The sequence below is a fragment of the Quercus suber genome, unplaced genomic scaffold (genome assembly GCF_002906115.3).
Source record: "Quercus suber isolate HL8 unplaced genomic scaffold, Cork oak 2.0 scaffold_399, whole genome shotgun sequence".
NCBI lineage: Eukaryota > Viridiplantae > Streptophyta > Magnoliopsida > Fagales > Fagaceae > Quercus > Quercus suber.
The window spans coordinates 510,843-528,786 of NW_027069850.1; the positions used below are offsets into that span (position 1 = coordinate 510,843).

General features: G+C 35.0%; 2 protein-coding genes and 1 pseudogene across 3 annotated transcripts; all 3 read left to right on the forward strand.

Moving 5' to 3' along the window:
* Window positions 1–161: 161 nt before the first annotated feature.
* LOC111984702 (large ribosomal subunit protein uL6) lies at window positions 162–1,175 on the forward strand. Its single transcript, XM_024016318.2, has 3 exons — window positions 162–627; window positions 729–851; window positions 965–1,175. The coding sequence occupies exons 1-3, from the start codon at window positions 253–255 to the stop codon at window positions 1,049–1,051; spliced, it is 585 nt and encodes a 194-aa protein (XP_023872086.1). The 5' UTR covers window positions 162–252; the 3' UTR covers window positions 1,052–1,175.
* Window positions 1,176–2,522: 1,347 nt separating this feature from the next.
* LOC111984681 (WAT1-related protein At1g43650-like) lies at window positions 2,523–9,031 on the forward strand (annotated as a pseudogene).
* Window positions 9,032–10,522: 1,491 nt separating this feature from the next.
* Window positions 10,523–12,916, forward strand: LOC111984725 (WAT1-related protein At5g64700). 2 transcript variants are annotated; one of them, XM_065761160.1, is made up of 6 exons: window positions 10,523–10,750; window positions 10,934–11,116; window positions 11,208–11,460; window positions 11,564–11,722; window positions 11,824–11,975; window positions 12,228–12,916. In XM_065761160.1, exons 1-6 carry the CDS (start codon window positions 10,578–10,580, stop codon window positions 12,400–12,402), a joined length of 1,095 nt encoding a protein of 364 aa, XP_065617232.1. In that variant the 5' UTR covers window positions 10,523–10,577; the 3' UTR covers window positions 12,403–12,916. The 2 variants fall into 2 exon arrangements, with proteins under 2 accessions (XP_065617232.1, XP_023872113.1); XM_024016345.2 differs by having other exon boundaries at window positions 10,526–10,750; window positions 10,937–11,116; window positions 12,228–12,914.
* The last annotated feature ends 5,028 nt before the right edge of the window (window positions 12,917–17,944 follow it).

Consider the following 17,944-nt stretch of genomic DNA (forward strand, 5'->3'; position numbering starts at 1 on the left):
AAATTAAAATGTATAAGAAAATAAAAAGTGTTAAGATGCTAACCATGGGCCTGAAGTTTGGAAAATAGTGCCTGGGATTGGGAAAGCCCATAGGTGGGCCTGTTCAAAGACAAAATGTAGATCCGAAAATCCAAAGTCACACACATATATATAAGGGCTTCAACCAATTCTTGATTTGTATCAGTTGCTAGGGTTAGGGTTAGGGTTGTGAGGAGGCGTTGAGAGTTGAGACCTAAGAAGAAGAAGAAGAAGATGAAGACGATTGTATCTTCAGATACAATGGAGATCCCCGATGGGGTGAAGATAAAGGTGCACGCGAAGGTGATAGAGGTGGAAGGCCCACGCGGAAAGCTCACCCGCAATTTCAAGCACCTGAACCTCGATTTCCAGCTTCTGAAGGACGAGACCACAGGGAAGAGGACGCTGAAGATCGAGGCGTGGTTCGGGTCTAGGAAAACCTCGGCCGCGATTCGGACCGCACTGAGCCATGTGGAGAACCTGATCACCGGTGTGACCAAAGGGTACCGATACAAAATGAGATTTGTGTACGCCCATTTCCCCATTAACGCCTCCATCACCAACTCCAATCGCTCCATCGAGATCCGAAACTTTCTCGGCGAGAAAAAGGTCCCTTTTATTTCACACAAACACTCTCTGTCTTTGATTTGCTTTGCGTTTCATGGTGTTGATTCCATACCATTATCATATATGTATAAATGGTGCGTCAGGTTCGGAAAGTGGATATGCTTGAGGGTGTGACAATTCTTCGATCTGAGAAGGTGAAGGATGAGCTTGTTTTGGATGGAAATGATATCGAGCTTGTTTCACGCTCAGCTGCTCTTATCAACCAAGTATGTTACTATGGACTCTAATTACTATTAATGTATGTTTGTGTTTGTGTTTAGTCATATGATATCACTCTCAAAATATTGTCTGTCTTGTTTTGTTTTGTTTTGATTAACAGAAATGCCACGTCAAGAACAAAGATATCCGCAAGTTTCTTGATGGCATCTATGTGAGTGAGAAAGACACAATTGCTGTGGAAGAATGATTATTACAACCTAGTTATTTTGTTTTTCAATAAGCAATGGATGTAGTGCTACATGGTTTTGGATTATCAAATTTTGGATTTTTACCTTCTTTGATTATGTCATTCTGCTTTGCTGGATTTTTAATTTTTTGCCTTATTAATATGAGTTAGTATTGGTTGAATGGTTTTTCATCTTATACAAATCTACAATTGTGTCTATGCCTCTTAGTATTTATGTTGCATACTTTTGAGTAAAAATTCTTATTTTGGAGCAGAGTTTGGTCTTCCAAAACAAACTCTGTGGATGGTGGATCTGAATTAGACCTACCATGCTAAATAATGGTATAATATTGGCCAGACTTATTGTTCACATAGTTATCAATTTTGTTCACGTGTGAGTAGAATAGTTGATTAAGTGATCGAGTCCCACATGCCAACAGCTATTGTGATTCTGTGGTATTGTCTGGTTGTCCTAGAACTTGGTTTGAATCCCCCTTATCCACTTATTTTAGGCAAAACATAGTGGACAAATCCTACATCAATAGGTAGCAGGTTAACCTGCTTTACTATCTTGTTGTGTCAAGATTTCATAATAAGACTCCTTTAGTCCTTAAGGTGTGTGCTAACTCTCAACTTTCAGTAATTCAGCGCCTGTTTGGATGAGGGTGTTTTTGGATCATATCACTCAGTTTTCATAACTGAGTTCTCAAAACACGTGGGTCCCACAAAAAATTCTTGTTTGGCTTGGTTCTCAGCCCTTGTTTCCATCACTCAAAACTCAAAAATTTGAGTTAAGAGTGATGGAAATAGGAAACAACAAATGGGTGTTTTCAAATACTGAGATAGGAAACTCGGTGGCACCAACGTAAATATTCGGACTCTGTGGGACCCATAGCTTGTGTTGTCATGTCAGTTCAGAGCCTGTTTGATATTACCGTTGCAAACAACCATATCACCACCACAACAAACCCAGGGCCACCACAGCACCACCAACAACCACTGTGAAATTGAAATTCAGCCACCGCCAAAACACCTAAATCAACCCTCAAAACCATGGTTTTAAAAACTGGTACGGTCAAAGAACCGGTAAAGGGACTGATTACCGGGTTTATGGTTCGACCGGGGTTGAACTGATGGTCGAACCGATGATGTCATAAATAATTTAATTTAAAATATTTTAAAAAAATTTTGTGAATTTTTATTTTTCATAAATTATATTAAGAAAGTATTTAAAAAAATAAAAGATTTTCTTTATTCTTCATTTTTTTCCTAATTAATAATTGTTGAAAAAGTATAATTTACTATTTAAGTTTCATATATATATATATATATTATAAATAATTTTTTTTTGCTGAATTATTTTTTTTTTTTTTTAAAATCTATAACCACACATTACCACCTACCGTCAACCTCAAGGCCTCAAATCAGATTCGAACTTTTTTAAATTTTACTCCTCCTCAGTCCTTAGTTTTCTTTCCACACTTTTTCGGTAATGCGGTAAACTTCATCTCAGCGCCGTTCCCTCTCAAATCTCAAGTCTTTCTCTTTCTCAAGATAAGTTTTTGATGGTTTTTCTTTACATTTTATTCCAGTCAAAGCTCAAAGCACAGATTTCTTATACATATCATCCAATAGAAGTATTTATTTTATTTTATTTTATTTTCACCACAAATTTTCCTCAATTTTACTTTAGTGCAAATCTAAGAAGTTTGATCTATTTTATTCCAGTTTTTCTTCTTATTCTTCTTCAGATTCAAGAACCGGTTTAACTGTAGCAGTTTCTGTTTTTTACGGTTTAACCGGCGGTTTCCTGTTTTTTCCGGTTTTTCTTCCATTTTCAGTTTTTAATGATAACTGGACTGGATTGGTGTCCGGTTCTCGGTTGAACTGGCCGGTCCGGTCTGGTTTTTAAAACAATGCACAAAACCAACCGCTGATCCACACCACCGAAACACAAAACCAGCCCCAACCGATTCAAGCCACGCCTCCACCACTCTTCATATTGACCACCACTGGAACTGAGACACAAGAATTGAGAACTGAGAAACAACTAAAACCCAAAAACCCAATCTCAAACCAGCTCTCCACCATGACCCATAACCCGATCTCCACCGTGAAGCCCAGCCAACACCCAAATGACCACCACTGAAACCCACCATCACCAATCTGAACCTAGCAACCACTGAAACAACCCACCACTTTAAACCCAATAACCACTGATTCAAACCAACCAAAAACAGCTGAGAAAGAAACAGAGGAGAGAAAAAATCAAATACAGATTGAATAGGGGAGAGACAGAGAAAGCTGAGAAAGAAATAGATAAGAGTGGAAAAAAAATCAAATATAGAGAAGAGGAGAGAGAGAAAGAGAGATAGACAAAGAATTTTGATAGAAAAGAGGGAGACTCAAAGAAATGAAAAAGTGAGAGGATGCCACAGTGGGAGAAGTAATGCAGAAGAAGATTTTTTGTTAATGAGATGCGGGTAGCAACAGTAGGCAACACTGGGTAGTGTCAATGGGTGGGGTCCATGGTTTTGGCAAAAAGTTGTAGAGATATTAACTGAGTTATGAGTCCAAACAGGAGTTTTGCAATTTTTGAGTGAAGGTGAGGTTTGAGTAGGGAGTTATGAGTTTTGGGTTTGAGTTATGAGTTTTGAAAACTGAATTATGAAAATTGAGCTATCTCTAAACCAAACGGACTCTCAAGATCCCTACAATAGTAATAATAAGGTACACATTTAGAATTGTATTTTGAATTTGATGACTTGAGGAAAAAAGTTCAGACTATTATAGTTTGAAGCTCACACTCTGAATGTTCGTTTTCTTTGGTTGGATCCCCAATGGGTTAGTTGATTTCTTTGATTGGGTAGATAAATGCCAACTTTTAGTTATTGAATTTATTGTCATTGGATGTCTAGTATCAGTTAAATTACCATTGGAGTAGGTTATCAAACTAGGCATGGGTGTGTTTGAATTTCTAAGACGCATTATGTGATAGCTTCAGATGCTGATATTGCCTATAACTTCAATGATTTTTGTGTGTTATATGTGCTTCATCTTGATCCATGTTGAGTCCATGATAAGTCATCCTGATTCGATCTTTAATTCTAAAGAGGATGGTTCAAGAAGTCATTCATGTATGATAAAACCTGAATCTATCTCCCTTACTCCGAATCATGACTGTTTCTTTACTTTTTGTGCATTGATGGTGTGGAACTTACCAGTTATCATCCATTCAGGATGACCCAAATTTATTGGTTTTTTTGCTTAACAAATAATTTGGAGGTACGAGACAAGAGGTTTCTTTCTCTTTTTAAAACTATTACGTGGTATGAGAAAAAGTTAGAGTTTTGGTGTCAGAATATACACATGCAAATCTTTTGTCATTGAAAAATTGTAGAACTGTTTCTTTGCTTACAAGTGAGGGACGAGGATTTGAACCCAAGTTCTACTCTACATATAGATAAAGCCTGGGTAATGTCTTTGAATCATAATGTTCTTCGTCAATCAGATTTAATACTTTATCAATGAGTTTTGACTTTAAAGTGAGGGAGAAAGAAATGTTTAAATCAATAATCTCGACTCCAATACATGCTATCCCCTTTTGATTGTGTAAATCAAGACTGTATAAAAATGATTTACGATCATTTATAATGAATATTTATGGATTGAATATATGTTCAAAAATAAAAGTTGACAATTCTTACTCATCTCACACTAGATTGTTTAAGTGTTCTGGTAAATGCAATTGGTAGTTCTTAAGAGTTTAATGATTCCTTCATGCTAAAAAGTGTATAAAAAAAACGCTACCCAAAGCAAAAATAGCTTTGAGTCACTTCATGCTACTGAAAACAAGCCAAGTTTGTGTGTTATCAACTAAAGCAAAATAACAGGAACACATCCAAAGCAAAATAGCTTTGAGTCACTTCAAGCTACTAAAAAAAGCTAAGCTTGTGTGTAATCAACTAAAGCAAAATAACAGGAACACATCCAAAGCAAAATAGCTTTCGAGTCACTTCGGACTCCGGAGGCTCGCCTCTCGATATAAACAACTAAATTTAAGTCCATTTTTCAGGTCCACTTAAATAATAATCGACTAGCAATCCTTTTTTTCATCTTAGAGTTTTTAAAATCCCAATCATCTATAATAAAATAAGTAAACTGATATTAAAATAGACAATAAAATACCAAATGCCTTGTAGTTTAACTGGTTTCCTTCTCATGATGTTTTCAATTCAACGGAAATATTTAAAGTTCAAATCCTTTACTTTGAAATAGTGAATTATCATAAAAAAAAAAAAAAACCAAAACAATACTAGTAATTAATGTTTGTTTGAATTATTGTTAATATATGTTAAAATTTTAATTTACTCATTTCACAATAAACAAATAATTAAATTACTCTTTGAGAATGCCGTTCTTGGAAACAATAAGAAGATATGTCGAGAGACCTTAATTTAAGCCTACGTCGAACGTCCAAAGATACAAGGTGCCGTGGGCCTTCCACCATTCATAAGGCATCGAACTTTTTGAGCAAAACATTATAAAAGAAGAGAATGACGCTTCAGAAAAATAATAACCAAATTGACCGTTGTGCATATTCCACTTAACAGAGTACAAAACAAAAGGATGAATAAAAGGAATATCTGACATTCCTTTGCATTGTAATGTTGTAGAGTCGATCGCTACAGCGACCAAGCCTGTTTTTTAGAAGAAGAATACAGCAACCAAACCTTGTTGTTTATTTTAGGGAAGTCTATCTAGTCTGCCTACCCACCCCAACATAGCACGTCATTAGCGCTTAAATATAATTCACTGCTTTTTTTTTTTGATGAAAAAGATAAATTCACTGCTAGCTAAGATGACTCACCTTTTGTGCATGATTAGTTTAATTTACTTTCTGCCATTAATAAAGTGTGTCAAGTCTTATATCGGAGAATGTTGATTTAAACCACATAACCAATTACAAGGAGTTCTAATTGTGATTACTGATTAGAGTTTTCGTGCAAATATAACCAATACTTTTATCATGTCCTAATAAAATGATATTGGTTATGGGGTAGCACACCATGTTGATCTTATACTATGTATGTCTTTTCCAAGCAAAAGTAGTGAACTCTGTTTGCTGGTATTTGCCGTAGTGCATTTTATTTTCAGTGCAAAGTGGGACTCCCACTAAAAATTTAAAAGGAAAAAACGCCATTCCATCTATTGCAGTTCTTTATGTAGATTTCCCTTTTAAGGTTTAATTCTCTTCCATTTTGCTTAATAATTTCCATATCTCTCAGTTTTATTTTTAAGGCCGCACCGTGAACCTTTACAAAGCTATAAAAGTAGCAGTGGTTAACCACCAAACCTTGCTGGCAATGATTTTCATACAGTTGTCATATGCAGGCATGGCCTTAATAAGCAAGGCTGCCTTCAATGAGGGAGTGAGTCCTCTGGTGCTCAGTGCTTATAGGCAAGCTATTGCTCCAATCGTTTTGGCACTCTTTGCATTTCTATTGGAAAGGTTGGTATTCCTTTCTGTACATGGTTTTAGCTGTCAATCTTTTCCTGCCATTATTGGTCGCAACTTCCAAAAGTATAGTAACTTTTCCCAAATGAAAATTGTAAATGTAACTCATGCTGAGTATAGGTTCTAATTTGCTTCCTCATCATGTTATTCTATAGGACAACACATTGTTCGCTGTCATTTGGCCTCTTCTGCAAGATCTTCCTTGCTGCTTTATGTGGGTAAGTACACAAAGAACTTTGCAATAAGCAGCAAAAGTGTGTATCATAATGTTGGCTTAGTATTCTGAAAGAACTTCTGAGGCCTTTAGGAAGTTTATTTATTTATTTATTTATTTTTTAATAAATTAAAAAAAATGCAATTTGGATTTTTATTTTGGGGTGATTTGGAAGCAACTTCATAAATCTAGCTAGCCACATCACCAAAAAGAAAAAAAAATCAAGACCTTTTGAAGGAAATTTAGACATGTAGCCCATTAAGCATCCTTAAGACTGTAGTTTGCAAGCCAATCTAGACCTGGTGATAGGTAACCAAATGCCTCTGATGATTAAGAAGAATTATGCACATCTTGCTCAACTACCTTAATCAGCTTGTTTACTTTTTCCCTTTTTCTTTTTTGTCTGAAACTTTTCCAACTTTTTGATTATTGAAATGTAGACCTGCAGCGAGCCTGGATTTCTACTATATGGCCCTCCTTTATACCTCGGCCACATATGGCACTGTGATGCTTAATACCATTCCAGTAGGCAGTAGTCACATTTATCCTCTCTGTTCTGCTGAGGTGAGGCAAAAATTTTGCTTTCCACCTATATTGAATTTCATTTATGTGCAAGTATTCAGCTAGTATTCAAGAGAGAAGAATACTATTTATTTATAAATCAATCTACAAGTTCCATTTGCTTTGCCTTGCAAGTTTTAACTGATCTTCGCAGAAGCTTGGTTGAAAATTATATAGCATGTGAACTGCCCCTCCTAATAACACATATATAAGTTATGACATACTTTTCTGACCATATTAAACTGTGTTATAAAGTCATATGGGTACTACTGCATAAATCAACCAATGGGCAAAGATATTGATCAAGAAACCATGTGGTTATCTGGTAAACCATTTTGTACTTTCATCATAGCTAGTAATAGTTAATTGGTTACGTCTATCTTTCAGCTATCTTATTCTTGCCAGCATTTATCACAAAATTATTGAAAAACACAAAATGGTAGGATGGAGACTGTAGGTTGGAGCTCATTTTATGGTATATTAAAGATTGTCGGTATGTTCAAAACTGTTGGAGGAGCCATGCTACTTAGCTTCTACCGGGGTCCTCCTTTGAAAAACCCCCATGCTCCAAGCCCTGTGGGAAACAGCACTGAAACATCTCACGTTGGGGATCATAAGAACTTGATTGTAGGCCCTGTGCTTATGTTTCTCTGTTCTGTAGCTTGGTCATTATGGCTCATCATGCAACCAAAGCTTCTTACGCAATATCCTGCCAAGCTAAAGCTGTCCACTCTGCAGTGTCTCCTCAGTTCTGTGCAATCCACTGTCATAGCAGCTGCCATGCAGCCGAACTTTAACTCATGGAAGATAGGATAGAATATTCAACTTGCTTCCCTAGCGTATTGTGTATGTCTCGGCTTTCTTTGCTTCATTATATTTTTATTGCTTTGTCAAAATATCTTTTTCCTCATAGTCTTCTTTATGGTTGTTGGATTAATGCACGTCTTGCTTGTATAATATGAAGGGTATTCTAGTAACTGGATTCACATACGGGTTGCAAGTTTGGTGTATAGAGAAGAAAGGGCCATTTTATGTGGGTCTCCACTTTCATTGCTTATAACAGCTATCTTCTCCGCTCTAGTATGGTCTGAGCAGTTAAGTTGGGGAAGGTTCGTTGCCTCCTGTTAATTTGAACGTAGCTTTACAAGAACAATTAAAAAAGCAGTACTTTAATTTTTCTTCTTTTGTGTTATTTCTAGGCTAATTTCTTGCCATTGTTCTTATTAACAGTATATTGGGTGGCATTATGGTGGTTGGAGGTCTTTATTCTGTCATGTGGGGAAGGAGCAAGGAGTACAGTCAACTGATGCTCAAAAGCGAACCTCCCACTGAGAAGGGCCAAGATATTGAAAGAGACTGACCAATTTAGGCTGATCACATTGTTTTCCATCCACACACATGCGTGTATGTTAAATATTGGTTTTCCATGTTATGTAGAGTACTGATTCTACTGAACTAGTGATTGAAGATATGATTGTTTTTCTTTTCTTATAATTTATTCTAAAATTCCTGTCCCTGTTTTGCATGCTCATCCTACTTTGTATTTTTCAAAAAAATTATTCATTGCTTAGTTCAGGTTTCTCTGACACTCTAAAATCTTTCCACAAGTTAATGGTCTTGCAGCAGTATTACTGTGGCACATGATTTTCAGGGATATTGCCATGTTGGTTTATCTTTTGAAAAATATGAGAGTGGATTTCCCGGTAGCATTTTGACCTTGAAATGAAATAACATATTGCATTAGCAATTTGTAAGGCAAGTTGAAACAAAAATTTTTACCTACCAATGTCTCCTTCGGTAAAATGCTTGAATTTTTATTTATTTTTTAGAGTAAAAAATATGTTGAATGAAAGAGGAAGAACAAACTCCATCTATTCCTTGAGCTGTCAGGACCGAGCTTAGAATCAAAGAGATTGTGATCCTTCCTGTCATATTACAACTGGAAGCCCTATGGGCGATGGATTAAGGCTCTGTGATTCTTCTGAAGAGATGTTGAGAATGCTATTTGCATTGAGCAACAGTGTGATCTATCCACTTGCTGAAGTTGCATTCATTCTTGAGAAAATGATGGGCCACGATGAGTTGGATCAGGCAATCTGAGCAATGGGGCATTCATTAAAAAGGTGTTCAAAAGTGCTACAGCAACAACTCGAGTCTTCGATAGATAGTCTAGTGCTCAAAACTGTACAAGTTGGTAGCACATTCAATGTCAATCATGCCATCTTCCATTAAAACTAAGGTTTACATGTTCCACTTATTACCATGTTGATACTTAATGGGACAATTTTGTAGATTAAATTAAGAGAGAAGGTACTATTAGAATAAACCTGCAGTCAGACTAACTGAAGAACACATTGTTCACTTCACAATCAGAAACTCCTTCCTTTTATCTAAAACACAGCACAAACGTATCAACACTGCAAGCAGTCTGTTAGACAGTCAGGATTGAAGTTATAGGTATTGGACATATTTCTTAAATGATTTATCTGATCAAATCAAGCTATAAACAACACTAACTATTAATAAATTATTGTTTTTCTCAAAAACTTAAATTATTAGGAAATGGTAAATTTAATCATTTAATCATAATTCTAACACTCCATCTCATGTGCGAGCTGAAACCCCCCTTTAATAAGTGAGGCTCAACACATGGGTTTCTAACATTTTAAATGGGTGGAATAAAACTTAGGACTTTGATATTATGATAAATTACTGATTGTAATAAAAGCTTAAGCTATTAAAAAATGGTAAATTTAATCATTTAACCATAGTTCAAACAAATATAAATTGAGGGAAAATTACAACAAAGCAAGCTAAATTACCTGCGTGTCAATCTTTTATGAGGGTTTTCCAAGATCAATAAGTGCTGAACTGTTCCTTCTGCAAGGAATAAAAAGCGCTAAAGGTGTGTTGAACTGTTCCTTCTGTAAGGAAGTTTACTCAAAAGCAGTACAGCTCCTGTAACTAGACAATCCATAATAAAATTTCCCTATAGAAATCACAAAATTAAAGGAAAATAGGAAATATTAATTGGGAAAAGAGACAGCATCTGATAGGTTGGCTTCTGTTTCAAGTTTGGTAATATGCTTTTCAAGCATACTGGTAGTGTGATAATGCATTCCACTTGCCATTATTCAAATGTCATTCTTCCCACGAGGCTTAAAAAAATGATTCTTTGAAGAGGTGGCTGAGGTTGCCTGTCCACTACTACTTAAACCAGATGAACATCAAGGGGAAATGCGTTATGAATAGCCATGAAGTCCTATACTTCTTATGGGGCAATGGCAATAGTCCAGTTAGCATACGGTGGAGCAAATATCCTAATAAAAATTGCTCTTGAAAAGGGACTCAATCAACTTGTCTTTGTGGTTTACAGGCATATAATTGCCATGCTTTTGTTAGGTCCCTTTGCTTATGTACTTGAAAGGTTAGTTATCCTTCTTATGGTCAGTCTTCAGTGACGTGTGTGTGTGCGTGCATCATTTTTTCCCCTATTGAGATGCAAGCTAATCACTAGAAAGGCATATGGTCAGTGATCATATGCCTTTTAGTTTCATGACTTGTTGCCGGAGCATTTGAGAAAAAAAAATTTTATTTTCTTCTTGCAAAGCAGGAAAAATCGACCTCCACTTTCATTCTCTGTGATTGCAAAGATTTTTTTGCTTTCGTCACTTGGGACAACTATCCATCTTAATGTTTACTATGCTGGTTTAGCATACACTTCTCCAACAGTTGCAAGTGCCTTAAGTAATGTTATCCCTAGTTTGACCTTCGTCATAGCAGTAATACTCAGGTATTATCTCAGCTTCCCTCATATAAAATGCTGTTTCCTTCTTTACTAGTTCACCAGATGCCCTTCATTTGATTTTATATCTCTGATTTAGGATGGAGACATTGAACATTGCAAGTGTTAGAGGTCAAGCTAAGGTGCTGGGTACACTGATTTGCATTGGTGGGGCACTTACTTTTACCTTCTGGAAAGGAATATATCTTTTCAAAGGCTTTGTGCACAGGCCTCTGATAATCATCTGTAGCACCAACAGTTGTGAGTTGAGCCATGGCAAGGATAACTGGATTAAGGGTGCGGCACTTATTCTGACAAGTCACATAGCATGGAGTGCATGGCTGATTCTCCAGGTGATGTACTATATATTTTCAAATGATAGCAATATATATTGTATGAAAAAATTCCTTTCTTTTTTCATTTTTTTTCCCCCAAATTTGGTCTATTTATTCTCAGGCTGTGGTCTACAAAGTCTACCCAGCTAGATTATCGCTGAACACTTTGATTTGCTTCTTTGCATCATTGCAATCTTTTTTTCTTGCACTGTTTTTTGCAAGAAATCTAGACTTATGGAAGCTGGAGTGGAACATGCAGCTATTAACCATCCTCTACAGTGTGAGTGTTTACTCTTACAAATGCAGGTCTTTCATGGAATTTGATACCTTTGAAAGTAAAACACTATAGTCTTCATCTCTTCCTGCTTACTTTTTTAATAGGGAGTGGTGATCTCAGCTTTAGTCTACTACTTGCAAACATGGTGTATCAGTAATAAGGGACCAGTTTTTGCAGCAATGTTTAGTCCACTACTCTTAATTATTGTGGGAATATTCTCGGCAATTGCTTTTGCAGAGAGACTACACTTGGGCAGGTGGGCTATAGATAGAACACAAATTCTTTCTGCCACTTGCAAGTCATTGGTTTCTGATTCTCCTATCATAAAAATTTGCTTATAACAATCCAGTTGTAGCTTTCTATCACAATTTTCTGTTTTCTGCTACATGTCACAATTGTTAGTAAATAATAAAACCTCAAACAATCTGGCATTGTGTGTATTGTCCATATTGCTAGGGAGGAAATGAAGAACTAAACTACTTTCTTTTGTATATTTGGTGTTGCCCAGCTTGGTAGGAGCGTCTCTCATCATTGCAGGCCTTTACTGTGTACTTTGGGCAAAAAGGACAGATAATCTTGTCACTGGGCAGCCAGACGATGAAAAAGGATTTGATGATGACAAAATGCAAGAGATTTCCATCAATGAGACTGAGATGAATTCTGTCACAAACGAAACAAAATGAAATACACCTTTATTGGAAAATAAATAAAAATATATAGGTGTTTTTCATTTCCCTTGTAAAACAGATTAGATGTTTTACTTTTCATTTGATTGTCAAAACAACCATTCTTATCATTTCGTTTGCAAGTAAAGGTTGTAAACCTGCAACATCACTTTATGAAGTACTTCAGGAATTTGCAACTGGATTGGAACTTTCATCATTAGTAATCCTGGATGCCACTAGTTCTATGAACCGAACAGAATGATATGTACAAAAGAGAGAGAGCACATTGTTGCTATTTCAAGTTTAGAAGCAGGGAGTGCAACATGTGAAGTTAATTTATACTCTGAAGGATAAATTAAAGAGATGCAAAGTGATTATAATCACAGAACATACAACATTTCATTTGGTAGAGAAGGGACCTGGCACACGTTGAGTCATGAATATTACGTACCCCAATGGCCCAATCAATTAATTCCATTTTCTGCTACTTTACTGTGGCATGTATTGAAGTCTTTTAAGATTTTCAAACCGTTAGCAAAAATCTCCAAGATTTGTCCCATTTTCCGCAGTATAGAGGTCACATTGTTCATAAGATTCCTCCCTACGAAATTGACATCCCGAATTTGACAACTTAGCAAGCATAATTTCTTCATTAAGATATCAGTTACCGAAAAAATCAAAATACCAGTATCCACTTTTTAAGCATCAAGAACATATGCTTGAGGTTGACAATTCATTCTAATTAATATATACGTTTACAAAACAACTCTTCCAATGTTCATTATCCTCAGAATTCCTCCTCCAATGGTATTTCTTGCCCTAATTAACTCAAATGCGCTTATACAATTACTAGGCTCATCACACGCGATTTGCAGGTGAGGCTTTTTTTTTTTTTTTTTTTTTTTTTTTTTTTTTTTGTGTCTAGTGTCATAATTTCCCCCTTTTTATTTTTTTATTTTTTTATTTGGATAAGTTTGCTTTGAAAACATGAATTAGTAGGATTGTGTCTTATTTTGTAGGCATTTTAAGTGGAGTTAGAGATATATTTTTATCGGGTTGTTCTCAAATTTTTTCCTTGTTAAACTAAGGTTTTGGGATGTTTCTGAACCCCATAAAAGTCCAGTCCAAAAAAGGGAATCCACTTATAAATAGTATAGATATTAAAAGTTAAAACTAGTTGCATAACAACGCAATGCGTGAGAATATATAATTTTTTGGATGAATTGCAAATGATACTCCTAAAGTTTCGGAGTGTTTGAATTTTACACTCTGAAGTTTTAGAGTTTGGATTTTACAACCTAATGTTTGTGGGTGTTTGGATTTTACACCTTGACATTTAAGAATTTAGATTTTACTCCCTAAATTTTAAGAGTGTTTGGATTTTATTCTTTAAAGTTTGGGAGTGTTTGGATAGAAGTGGACTGAAATGGACTGGAATGACCAAACTAGACCGAATGCCTAAACGTAATTATTAAACATAACTCAAAAAATTAATAATAATAATAATAATAATAATGATAAAGTGATGTAAAACCATATTCTATTATAAGTAATGTATTCGAATGTGATGAAAATGATTTGTTACTGAAATAACATCAATCAAATTTGTTATCACATTAAATATTTAGCTAAATTATTATGCATGCGTTTGTGTTTCTATGTGCCTGTTAAAGGTTTTATTAAAGTTGGATTCGGCACCATGTGGAGAAAGTTGGTACACCATTAAAAAAAAAAAAGAATATCAAGAAAACCACTTGCATGTAATATTTTATAAATAAAAAAAAACCCTTTGTTAAGACATATGGTTGAAAATGACATATGATTTTTTTAAGTAGAAGCAAAACTGGACCCTTTAACTTGGTCTGGAATAACATTAGCAAACGGAAATTAATATAGTAGTGGAATGAGATTATTTTTTTTTTTTTTTTGTTTTGTTTCAGATGAGTATTCAACTAAAAATAAATAAATGGTGCCTCTGCTCCAGGTGTTTGTATGACATGTATTTTCTATTATAAGTTACATTTAGGTTTAAGAATATGTAAAGTCATAATAGTGAAAAATGATGGTCATATCATAATTGATAAGTTATAATTAGTTTTGAAAATGAGTAAAGACATAATGCATTATTGCATAAATAAATATTTATATACATTTTTTTTTAAGAAATGATGGAAAAAAAAATAATGACATAACTACTGATGTGATTCAACAAAAGCATACAAAAATAAATACTATGCTTCAAATTTTAAATAATATATATATATATAATTATGATTCTAAAAAAAAAATATATATATATATATATAATTATGGATAAAATACTGTTTGCATCCTTAAAGATTTCATAAGTTTGTTTTCCGTTCTTAAAACTTAATGAGTTGATTCTCAAAAAAAAAAAAAAAAACTTAATGAGTTTTTTGACCTTAAACTACTAAAAACATTATATTGTATATACCAAATCTTAAAAAAAATCTTTTGTACAGTGTACATGACCAATAGTTTCATGCCACTTGTTCACCTCATGTGTGTTCTTTTCTCATTTTCTTTTTAAAATATAATAATCCATGTGTAATATTCTCTAATGCTAAAACTAGTAACACCTACTTATATACTAGATAGGTAGGATAAAATTTAACCGAGCGAATAGAAGTACAAAAAAATGAAACATTTTCATCAGTATAGGGGAAAATAATACTTTTTGAAATTTAGGCACTAGAAACAAATTTCAAGCAAATTTTATGGATTGAAACAATATTTTTTTTTCCTAAAATAAATAAATATAACATAGTCCCAAATGCCAAAATTAGGGCTGTCCATGACCCGCCGGCCCGACCAAACCGCCCGAAACCCGATCACTTTCACCCGAAACCGTCGGATCCAAGCTTGTTCACGGTTGGAAGTGGGTCGCCGGCGCAAGCACCCGAGACCATCGGTTCGAGTTGCGGGTTGGCTGTCTGAGAAACCGACGAACCCGACCCGCCCGATGAGCTTTTCTTCCCTCGTCGGAAATCACAAACTCAGCCAATAACCGGTAAGTCCAAACCTTTAAGACTTAAAGGTTTAGCCAGATCCGGCCATTCCCAGCAGATTTCAGCGATTTTGGTGCAGATTTCGGCGATTTTGATGCAGATCTGGTGAATTTTTACATTTTCAGGCGATAATCTGCAGATTCCGACGATGATTTGCAGATTCCGGCGGTGATTTCCAGATTCTGGCGATCTTTTCCAACTCCGGCGACAACCCGATCTCTACTCGAACGGACCCGATCTCCAGTCGAACCCAAAACCGATCCGACTTATTGACGCCGGCGGTCGGTCTCGGGTCAGTCTTCTGTCCACCTGACGCCGGCGGGTCGGGTTCGGGCTGGGTCAAAACCCGACCCGGCCCGACCCGTGGACACCCCTAGCCAAAATATATCCACAGCTTTTCAAACACATGACAAACTCGGTTCTAAAAAAATAAAAATAAAAACAAAAACAAAAACATGACAAGCTGAAGTAATCTTTGGATGCTTCTAAAAAGCATAAGCTTCCCAAAATTGGCGAAAAGCTAGGAAAGATGGAAGTAATTTCAATCTTAGAAGAAGCACCTCTAGAAAAGGCCTATCAAACAGACTCCCCGTTTGGCATTGCCGTAGGAAGTAAAGTTTGAAATATAGAAGTTTAGTAATAGAGTTTTTTGGCTTTAACTTTAACCTAAGAGTTGTTCAGTTAAAGTAAAAGCTCTGTATCGCAAAATCTTTATTACTAAATTTCTATAGTTAAAATCTCTACACAATCTATTGTAGTTTTCCTCAATTCCTACCTCTCCATATCTAAATTCTTGAGAGGTTGATAGTCCAAACACTTACCACGCCCATTTTAAGTGTAAAGTGAGGTTTTGGTACTGCTGGGAAATATTGGAAGAAGCTATTTGTTTGGTGGATGCAATCGGGTTGAATTACGTGATCCGGAGAGCTAGAGAAGAAAAAGTTTTATCAAGTCAGTTGGCAGCAAGAGCTTGGATGGCTCAAATACATGGGGTAGACTAGGTTTGGAGGGTCTTTTATTATTCGTGTACTCTAACTTATTCTCTAGTGGATCGATTTACCGCTTGAAGGGCAGCAGAGAGGTTTTTCGCTGAGTTCTTAGATTTTCTCTTTGATAACACATTGGCGTGTTATCTTGTGTTTCTATTCTTTTTCCCCACTCTTTTAGCTTTCATTTTACTGCTGTGATTTGATGAATATGACTTAGAATAGTTATATTGTTTTTACACTCGCATTTACTTTATTATGCACTTAGTTTAAGTTAGAGTAAAATTAACTGAGCAGTAATTTTAATTTGGGGATCTAAACAGCTCTTGTATTTTCACACAAATTCGAGCTTTCATAGCTTATACTCACCCAAAAAAAAAAAAAAATCTATTTTCACCACTATATTCATTTGTGTATTCTAATGTAGTATTCAAGGCCAAGGTGAAGGGTTAAGTTTCGCTCCTACTTAGAGAACCATATGTCATTTTTATCAATTTCAAGAGATAGAGATAATAAAACTTTTAAGATCATCCACATTAGTGGAGCCATAAATTTAGTTATTTGTCACCACAAAATACTACTTTATCTATTTACCTTCTCACTTTACAAAATGCCCAACATCAATAGTTTTATCTTAGCTTTTAACACAATAAAATAATATATCCATTACAATAAATAACCATTACAACCACCGCCATCGCAACATCAGTGGTTTTATTTTTTCCCTCTTCCTTTTTCTTTTGTATAAGATATTACATGCAAATGGGTTTCTGATATGCTTTTCTTTTATGGTGTACCAACTTTCTCTACATGGTGCCAAATCCAACTTAAATAAAACCTTTAACATCCACATAATATCACAGATGCATGCATAATAATTTAGTTGAAAATATTAATGTGATAAAAAATTTGATTAGTGTTACTTCAAAAACAAACCACTTCCATCATATTGGAATACTTTACTTATCATAGATTATAGTTTTACATCACTTTATTATCATAATTATTATTAATTTTTTGAGTTATGTTTACTAATTACAGTTTGGTATTCAGTTCATTTCGGTCCAATTCAGTCATTCCGGTCTAATTCAGTCCATTTTTGTCCATTTTGACCAATTTGGTCCATTCGGTCCATTTCTTCCATTGAGGTCCAATTCGGTTCACTTAGGTTAGTTCGGTGTGCTTTGAGGAAAAAAAAAAAAAAAAAAAAACATATTTGGGTTAAGAGTACTATCAATTATTTGAGTAATATCAATTACAATTATATGATAAGTTTTTATTATCATGATAATCTCCTTAATACTCAACTATGCGTATGCAAGGTTAAAACCCTACGTACGAATACTCGAGAATGCACACGCATCCTTAACATAGAAACTGTAAAAATCACATATTAGAGTAAAACAACTTAAAATCTAAGAACATACATGCAAGAAAATAAGAAGGAAGTACTAAAGACTAAAAAAAAATTATACTATGGTCATATTAACATAAATTGAATAAATAAAATAATAATCAAATAAAGGACATGTGAAAAGTTCTATA

What these genes read in the sequence shown, in the direction of transcription:
- LOC111984702 (XM_024016318.2), top strand. Translation starts at nt 253, where the DNA reads ATGAAGACGATTGTATCTTCAGATACAATGGAGATCCCCGATGGGGTG. An exon ending in ACTTTCTCGGCGAGAAAAAG is followed by an intron (nt 628 to 728) that starts GTCCCTTTTATT and finishes ATGGTGCGTCAG; the next exon opens with GTTCGGAAAGTGGATATGCT. An exon ending in CAGCTGCTCTTATCAACCAA is followed by an intron (nt 852 to 964) that starts GTATGTTACTAT and finishes TTTGATTAACAG; the next exon opens with AAATGCCACGTCAAGAACAA.
- LOC111984725 (XM_065761160.1), top strand. Translation starts at nt 10,578, where the DNA reads ATGAAGTCCTATACTTCTTATGGGGCAATGGCAATAGTCCAGTTAGCA. An exon ending in TTTGCTTATGTACTTGAAAG is followed by an intron (nt 10,751 to 10,933) that starts GTTAGTTATCCT and finishes CTTCTTGCAAAG; the next exon opens with CAGGAAAAATCGACCTCCAC. An exon ending in GTGCATGGCTGATTCTCCAG is followed by an intron (nt 11,461 to 11,563) that starts GTGATGTACTAT and finishes ATTTATTCTCAG; the next exon opens with GCTGTGGTCTACAAAGTCTA.